Here is a 9341-nt window from a genome sequence, read left to right as displayed (position 1 = left end):
ATTAACCAAGTTTCTAACCAACCAATCAATTACAAACACATGTAAAGTCAAAACAACATCTATGAAGCTTCGAAGCAGCTAGTTTGAAAAATGTTATGAAATAAATCTACTTTTTTCTACTTCTACTTAATCATATAGGTATATATTACAGTAAATATGTATGTCCATGATAACAAAACAATAAAAATAAAAAATAAATATATGTAAGTTTTTATGATTTTTTTATTTTTATTTTTAAAAATTTGAAAATTTGAAAAATATTCTTTTATTAATGAAACTTATAATATCAAACATATAATTTCCAATTAAATTGCAATTTTGCTACTTAAATAAGGTTCTAAAATTTATATATAATAGAATCTCTTTTATCTTTTATATTACATAGAATTTGATTATATTTTTAAAAAATATGCAAGTGTAGCATTTCTATAGGTTGATAGTGGTATAAATGGATTTAATTGTGTTATATTATATAATCTTTGGTAGTAATTGAATAATAAAATGTACAAATTTTAAGACACGATTTTACATGAAATATATTTTAAATAGAAGTAAAAAATATTTTGAGATTACTAATTATAATAAATATTGGACAACTAATTTGTTTTATTAATTGCTTGTTGTAGTAATTGATTAAACATATAAATACTAGATTGTTAATACTATTTTGATAATGCATGTATAATAAGAGAAAAATTATAAAAATTATAAAATTATATCAACAAGATATGTTTGATATTAAAAAAAAATACAATTCTAAAAGTATTTGTAGAATTGAAATAATTGTTTTTAGTCAATTTGGTTTAAGTTGTTTTTTGATGCAAAGAATAAAGATTGGTTATGGCTTTTCTTTAGATTTAAAAACCAAGAATAAAAATGATTAATTCCTATATTATTACAATATTTAAAAGAATTAAATTTCTTATAATTATATATTTCAATATGATCCTTGATGGTGCTAGACTATAATTTTGAATTAAAACAGTTATTTTTAGAAACTTCTATATTAATACCCTCTTTTTTCTATATCAACATCTCTCTTTTAATATGTAGACACCTCATTTTTACTATATAGACACCTCTCTCATGTAATACCAATAATATATTACTACTACAAGTTTTTCAAGAAGTAAGATACTAATAAAGCTAAAAGAAATTAAAAAAAAAAAAAAAAAAAAAAAACATCAAAAAAGAAAAATAAAAATAAAAACAAAAACATATAATAGATTAATATTAATAATAAAAAATTTCTATATATATATATATATATATATTAATTTAAAATAATAATATCTGCTTAGTGGAATTCTGATGTGAACACTTTTATTTATTTATTTATTTGGTTTGATTTGGCTTTGTATTGCTGGTATGGTAGTATTGTGAATTACTATTTTTTTTGTTATTCTTTTTGTATCTTTCAACTTTATTACTGTCCAACTTATTGAAAAACTTATTGCAATGGTGTATTCTTGGTGTAGCATGGAAAAGGGAGGGAGATGGAAGGAGAGAAATAATCTAGAAAATAAAAGGGAGATGTCTTTCTAACAATCTTCTTACTTTATTTTATTTTATTATCTTTTAAGTGATTTATGACTTATTTATAATATAGATATACACAAAGTGTTAATTGCTTTGATGTTGTAAAAATATAATGTTTTAGTTTTTAAAGATCTAGATAAGAAAAAAAAAAAAGAAAAAAGAAAAAAAGATTATGCTTACTGAATTTTATACATAAAAATACAAATTCGATTTTATTATTAAGATTAACTTAATTTTAGCGAAAGCATAATGGCTTATTGAACAAAAGTAATCTTGTAACTACTTTTGTTCAATAAGCCATTATGGCTTTATTTTAGTTAGAAAAAAAACAAAAAAAAAAAAAAAAATCGTGTTAGTGAGATAATGAAGATATTGGTGTTTGTCAAGGAAATTAATTTTGACAAATCAAAAATCCAATACATTCTTGTGTAATTGTAAAAGAATAGATATTTATTCAAAACTAATATAATATTGAAACTTGAAATAAGACTAAAGACTAGAAAAACATTGACAAGAGTGAAGAAAAGTTTATTCTTGTCTCTATATATACTATCTAATTAGAAGCTACATGACGACATTTTATAAGACCTCCAATATGTGTCCAATTTATAAGACATGTATCTTAACTCACAAGGCAAGTTTCCTACATATGTGCCACATTATTAGCTTATATCACAAGCTATCAACTTGTGTGACACATGGCTTACTTATTGGCTAATTTTATAACCTTCTAATGACCTATAGACATGTACAAAGGTGAAACCACATCCATGAAGCTTCTAGGAAACTTTCGTACAAGATATCATCAAATTAACTTACTTTTATGTATTCATAGTATCTAAGTAATTATTGGAGTAAATATGTATGTTTGTGACAATGTCTATTGTTTAAAAAGAACCAATGTGTTAATAAAATAATGGAGACATTAGCACTACAAATAGTAGAAGATCACAATTGTGTTGGAAAAGCATATATATTTTTATATTTATAGTATATATATATATATATATATATATATATGTATATATATACATATATATAGAGAGAGACTAAGATAAAATTTCAAGATTGAGTAATCATTCAAACTTTTGTTTCAAAATTTTACACATTCACAATAAGTTTTTGCTTTGTTTTGTTTTATTTTATTTCCAAAATTCATTCTTACATCTACAAACCACTAATAGTACACAACAAAAAGTAAAAACTACAAAAATTAGATTCACATTCCAATAACATATAATTAAAACACAGAAAAACGAAGATAAATAGTACAATGATTACTCTTATTCTTAGTATATTTTTATAAACACTGATTTAAAAAACATGACAAATAAACTTAAAGTAAAATGCACTTTTTTGCGACGAGAAGCTTATCGCAAGGGCGAGCAACAGCCAAACGAAGCCAACCAAAGAGTCCTCGCAAAAGTTGATGCAGCGAAACCAAAAACAGCGCCGCAGAATTTCTGAAGCTGTGATGCGGGATTGTTGCCGCACTCAATCGCAGTTTTCACTCTGAATTTGTGGTTTCGTCCAAACTCATACAGTCGACGCAATTCGAGGTCGAAATTCGGTGACGATGAGTTTGGAAGCAGGGGAAACCGAGTTAGGGCTTCCCAGAGACTCGTGGCTATGGACAATGCACACAATGCAATGAAATCTCGTTGGTGCTGATCGTGGAATTGGGAATTAGGTTTGGCTGTGTCGTAGATTTTGTGGAGTTGATGGCGGTGGTGAAGCTGATGCTGAGATTGTAGGATTGATAGAAGTAGTGGACGAGGAAGCTTGGTGATTCAGGCATGGCCTTGCCAGTGGGAATGGTTCACAGGAGACTCGTGTTTCAAGCTGCTGCGTGGCCTCGGCCTGCAGCGATGGTATTCGGTGCTGGAGGATTGAGAAGTGTCATCTCTGTTTGTGGTAGCTTGAGTCGGAGTGCGAATGTGGCCAGATTACAATGCCGGTGCTCAGGGTCGGCACTGCGAGTGCGGGCATTGCATGGAGCTGTTGGCGAGGGAGAGCGTGGAGGAGGGCTTGTATTGGGCATCGAGACTAGCTGTGACGACACCGGTGCGGCCGTGGTAATGCATCATCTCCTCTCTTCCCTGCCATTCTGTTTTGAGGCTTTGTTTTAGTCGGGTAGCGTCTGAAAAAAAATGACAGGGCTCATCGATGAAGAAGCAGTGGGTTAGGTTCTTAAGGTCTCTATGAGTGAATTGATTGAATCGCTTGTATCGTTATTGCGCAATTGATGAGGGGAGAATTCGCTTCTAGGGTTTAGGGTTTAGGACAACATGTAATCCCTTGGCAAATTTTGTTGTTCAGCAGGATTGAATTGAGGTCAATTTAAAACACGTCATTTTGAAGCGTAGTCTGCAGGAGCTCTTGCCCATTCTGTAGCCCCACTTACCGCTGTCTAATAGGCGGCATCTCAGTTGTGTCACCTTGAATATGTCTTATTTGGTAAATTTTTTCACTAGGTTGGTTTTCATTGAGATAACTCACCCTTTGCGGTATCAAGATTTCTTATAGAATCTTCGACCTCCTTTACCTGTCTGAAATGTTGCAGGTCACTACAGATGGTCGCATTCTTGGGGAAGCACTTGCATCGCAGGTGGATCATAACAGTGCTGAGCCCTGGGCTTTGTTTCGCCTTCTCTTTCTGTTTTGGTTCGTTTTGTTTTGTTTTGTTTTGTTTTTGTTTTTGTTTTTTTTCAGTTGGTTTATCTGTCTTTGCTTTATTATTTGCATGATTCGTTTAATTTGGAGATTATTTGGCAAAGTTTTTAGTGTAATAGTGCGTAGATTTTGAACCATTTTCTTTTGTCAAAGCTTTATAACGAATTCTGATCGTACGTTGGTGTTGTATCTATGAAGGCGGACTTGCTAGTTCAGTGGGGTGGAGTTGTGCCCAACCTAGCCCAGGATGCCCATGCCAAGGCTATTGATAGGGTATGATAAAAACTTCAATTCGTGACAGTCCTTATATTCGGCCGTCCTTCGTGTGATGCTTCTTATTCATTATTAGTATAAACACTGATAGTTATGATTTTCTCTTAGAGATTAGGCAGTTATTGGTACTGGTGGATATTACTTGTTGGATCGTGTTCACTTGATTCATACCAATGTTAGTGAAATGATTCTTTGTGTAATCTGGATGAAGTGCAAATAATCTTTGAGGTGGCAGGTCGTGGCAGAAGCTCTTGCGAAAGCAAATGTCCAAGAGGGAGACCTTTCTGCCGTGGCCGTTACCATCGGTCCAGGATTAAGCATGTGTCTACGAGGTCACATCCGTGTCCCAATGTGCTTGGGATATTTTTACATATTATTAGTTTATTTTGTTGTAGGGTAACAGTCAGTGATTTATAAAAGTGTTCAAGTTAAATGTGTTGAAGTTCTCAGTCATTGGAAGGCTTGAGCATCATCGTGGAATACCTGACCTTTCTGCATAAATCACGATTTTTTTGTTCGTTAACTGGCTACAGTGGGCGTTAGCAAGGCAAGGGAAATAGCACGGGTTCACCGCCTGCCCATGGTTGGTGTTCATCACATGGAAGCGCATGCACTTGTTGTCAGGTGGTCTTACTTTTTATATGGCTTTTTTGTAACTGTCTGTGAAGTCTCTTGACATGCCAGGAGGTCCAGTACTTTATGCTAATGAATAATTGGTTCTTTTGAGTACTTTTTAAATTAAATAGTTCAAATTTCCAATGTAGAAGTTTCTGACAACGTCTTAATTTGGAGATGTCTCTAAGTTTTGTTGCTTAATTTAAAGTTCTGGGATTCATTTGTGTAGGCTGACAGAAAAAGGAGTGGAGTTCCCTTTTGTGGTGCTCTTAGTTTCAGGTACGCCCAGTGATGTCTTAATGTAGATTAACTTGCAACTATAACATCCTCTCGAGGTGAAAGAGATGAACTTATAGAAACTGATTGTGCACCTACTTCGTACTTATGAGCGATAGGAGGACACAACTTGCTTTTGCTGGCTCAAGACGTTGGTCAATATACACAGCTGGGCACCACAGTTGACGATGCCATTGGTGAGGTGAGAAAAAGTGGATCGTGTTTTTTTGAACCATGCTTCTTACTTTTTATTAAATTGATTTCTGATAAAGCCCTCACGTTGAAATAGAGATGGAGGAATATGTGTAGAGTTGACGTTGCGGTTTTGTTTTTGTTTCCGAGAGTCTCAAGAGTTCGTTTGACGTGTACCCCATACCCAAAGTGATGTCATAGTTATTTCATGCTTACGAATCTGTCCCATAACTCTGAACATATATATATATATATATATATATATATATATATATATATATATATATATATATATATATATATATGTGTGTGTGTGTGTGCGTTTTTTTATTTGTTGCTAGTTCTTCTTACCCCAGGCAACTGGTAATCAAAACTCCACTGGCTTTGAATTCGGCGCAGGCGTATGACAAGACAGCGAGGCTTCTAGGGTTGGACTTAAAACGTGGAGGGGGTCCAGCTCTTGAACAGCTTGCTTTGGAAGGAGATGCTAATGCTTTTAACTTTTCTGTGAGTTTCTTCACGCTGACATTGGATGCTGCGCTGACGTCTCATTGATGTATTCTTGGAATTATCTTTTATAGAATGTTTTATCTGATCCAGGGCCCGAAAGTCATGAAATTTAGAGGAATGTTCTTCAATATAGATTGATTCTCAAACGTTGCTGGTGAAAATCGGTCAATTTAAGTTGTCATTTCACTTTTATCGTGCACTCAATCTGTTCATACTGTAGTAGCTTGGTCTGAACAATGTTTGTGCCTCACCAACTTGCACCCAATGCTTCAGGTGCCTATGCGACACCGTCAAAATTGTAATTTCTCATATGCTGGCCTCAAGAATCAGGTCCGCATGGCCATCGCTTCTAAGAGCATGTATGTAATCTTAATGGCATCGTAATTTCAACAGATCGACGGAACTTTACTATCAAAAGTCATATGGAAATTTACACTATGTGATGGGTAGAAGTCCTTATTGCTTGTTATCTATGATTTTCCCTGAATAAGCTTGAAAAGTATCGGTTCAATTTAGATTTATGAAATAAACTTGCGCAGAGATTCTGCAGAAATAGTAGTAAAGACGCTATTTAACTATCCACAACTGGGGTATTAGTGGCGTGTTGTTTTGTATCAGAGATGGATATAGTCTATAGTTGTATTTGACTAATGTAGGCAAGTTCAGTTAATTATAAGAACATGAGTAACTATCTGACTTTCCTCAAATCTGAATATTTCAGTAATGCTGAAGTGCCGCTAGCAGAGGCAGACCCTGAAGACCGCCGTCTTCGAGCAGACCTGGCAGCATCTTTTCAGGCAAGGATATTGGTAGCAGATACATCTACTGCTTTAAGTCAAGAAATGATCCTCCTAAACTTGTCACACGTAGTTGATGTTTGCTATTAACCCCGACGGGAAGTGAAGTAGTCATTGTATTCTGTAGTTGTTTCATGTCAATTCTCCTGCATTTTTTCTGTTTTGTGGATGAAGAAGGCCAATCAGAGAGGTGTAATAAAAAACGATGGAATTCTTCAATCAGAGAGTTGCTGTACTTCACCTGGAGGACAGATGCCGCAGAGCTTTGGAGTGGGCACGGAAAATTAATCCTTCAGTGCAGTGTTTGGTGAGCAGTCTCAATCTTGATATGCTCCATTGAGCCAATAAAAGCCAGTTAGTGCTATAATGACGTTTGCGTTGAACAGCGTGATTCTCACTCCTCATCCAGGTGTTGGCATACTTTGAATACATGATACAAAATGTATAACTTTCCCTTTCTTGTTTCGCAGGTTGTATCAGGAGGCGTAGCTTCCAACCAATTAGTTCGGAGCAGACTGAATTACATCTCTCAAGAAGTTGGGCTTCGCCTTGTATGTCCCCCGCCTCGCCTCTGCACCGATAATGGTATCTTCTACTTTTCCTTACAGGATGTAGAATCAATGTGGATTTCCTTGCACAGTACCAATCAGAGTGCTGGTGCATTATTAAGGAATCTATTTCCAGAAGGAATATGGATACATAGGAGTTGTCTTGTGGGCTTGTCGGTCAGTTCCCACAATTCGTACACGTTTCAAATCCACTCTTAGATCATATGGTTGCAATATATTGATTATGCGTGGCCAACAGTTGTACAGGGATACATGTGCTAATAAAGTCTTAAATCTTTCCCATGCAGGAGTGATGGTAGCGTGGGCAGGTATTGAGCACTACAACAGGGGGATGACACAGCCTCCTCCCCCGATTGATGAAACTTCTGATTGTTGGGTATGTTTTAAATTTAATGTTGGAGTGGGTTTCATCATCACACTTTCTTATGTTTTTGCGTACTGTCATGATTCTTTATCATGTCTGAGTCCCATGAAAGAATTTCAAGGGTGGGTCTGGACCACTAGCACTATCATTATGACTTGATGGGATTTTGACTAAGGCTGGACCAATGTCTACTGAACAGCTTGATTTGAGGCCACGCTGGCAGCTGGGAGAGATTTGTGAAGATGGTCTTACGGATACACATGTCCGATCTTTGAAGAAGACGGGTACTCATCCCTCACTAACAGCACAAGTTCGAAGTTTTGCTGAGGGTAACTGCTAGCGTCAATCAAGTGTCTCTCTTAATGTCACTTTTCATAGGTTGTTCACTCTGCAACAATGAAAGTTAGTCCAAAGACTAGGAAGAAATGAGGAAGCTTTTCTTATTTAATCTCCTTAAGTGAAGTTTTGTTTACGACAAAGAAGTATCAATAGTAGAGTTTAGCAAATTGAATTGAACTCATTCTAATTTTTTTTTTTTTTTTTTTTTTTTTTTTTTTTAATGTATGTTTATCAGTAATTTTGAGTTGTGTTCATATAATATGAGAACTGATGGTGTCTAATCAACTTAAAATTTCTGAGTCTTGTCTGCGGATTTCTTTGAATTATTTGAGAAAGTTCTATAAAAATTGTAGATCTAAATCTGTGTAGATATTTACTAAAAAAACAACATATCAATCCTTGTTATATATATATATATATATATAGGAAACAATGTAATAATTTTTATTTTATACATTATTAAAATAATATGCAAGTTAACTATTATATGCATTCATCACATTTAGAATGTTGTATGGATTATCAAATTGACAAAATGGTATGCTATTTTAAGACAATCTATATTTATTTTTTTTTGAAGTGAAGATTGCATGTATTGAAAACTAGACTTTAAGATGCAGTTATGATTTTGATTGTTTTGCAAAAAAATTATACATATATGGTTATATATATATATATCTAAACTTAAAGAAATTTATAGGATAGTTTATTGAATATTAAAAATTGTTTTTAATAGTTATTAAATAAATTTAAAAGTTAAAAAATGATGTAAAAGATGGTATTTTACATAAAGTTCACTTTCCTACATGAAACATAGAGAAACAATATTAAAGTCATTCTTAGTCCTATGAAGTCTTTTTATATTTTATCGTAGTAAATTATTAATTAGAAGTTGTTTAAATCTTGACATAATTATTGAACAATTCTATTATCTACAACATGATTTATTTTTTTTAATCAAAACTTCTTGTTTTTTTGCACAAAATATCCATATGTATAATAAAGAAAGCTTAGGTATAAGACTAAAAAGACAAAAAAGCCTTCTCATTGATTGAAATCCAAGAAATCATTACTTAGCAAAAAGACATCTAGTTTACAATCTATAAGCATCTTATTCATGCCCAATGGCATAGGTTTCTGCTAGTTCTTAATAATGTATAAATATCTGTTTTGACAATTTAATAAAACTAATTG

At 33.4% G+C, this 9341-nt stretch overlaps 1 protein-coding gene across 1 annotated transcript; it reads left to right on the top strand.

Annotated features, from left to right (window-relative positions):
* The first annotated feature begins 2944 nt into the window (after positions 1 to 2944).
* On the top strand, positions 2945 to 8324 carry LOC112292018 (putative tRNA N6-adenosine threonylcarbamoyltransferase, mitochondrial). The gene is made up of 14 exons (XM_024540096.3): positions 2945 to 3614; positions 4103 to 4147; positions 4411 to 4485; positions 4721 to 4817; positions 5019 to 5109; positions 5330 to 5379; positions 5496 to 5578; positions 5968 to 6075; positions 6352 to 6437; positions 6800 to 6875; positions 7099 to 7182; positions 7346 to 7460; positions 7732 to 7820; positions 8008 to 8324. The coding sequence occupies exons 1-14, from the start codon at positions 3336 to 3338 to the stop codon at positions 8146 to 8148; spliced, it is 1419 nt and encodes a 472-aa protein (XP_024395864.1). The 5' UTR covers positions 2945 to 3335; the 3' UTR covers positions 8149 to 8324.
* The last annotated feature ends 1017 nt before the right edge of the window (positions 8325 to 9341 follow it).

Source organism: Physcomitrium patens, chromosome 15, assembly GCF_059467195.1.
Source record: "Physcomitrium patens ecotype Gransden chromosome 15, ASM5946719v1, whole genome shotgun sequence".
Classification (NCBI taxonomy): domain Eukaryota; kingdom Viridiplantae; phylum Streptophyta; class Bryopsida; order Funariales; family Funariaceae; genus Physcomitrium; species Physcomitrium patens.
The sequence above is the reverse complement of the archived record's forward strand: the minus strand, read 5'-3'. Positions and strand labels throughout refer to the sequence as shown.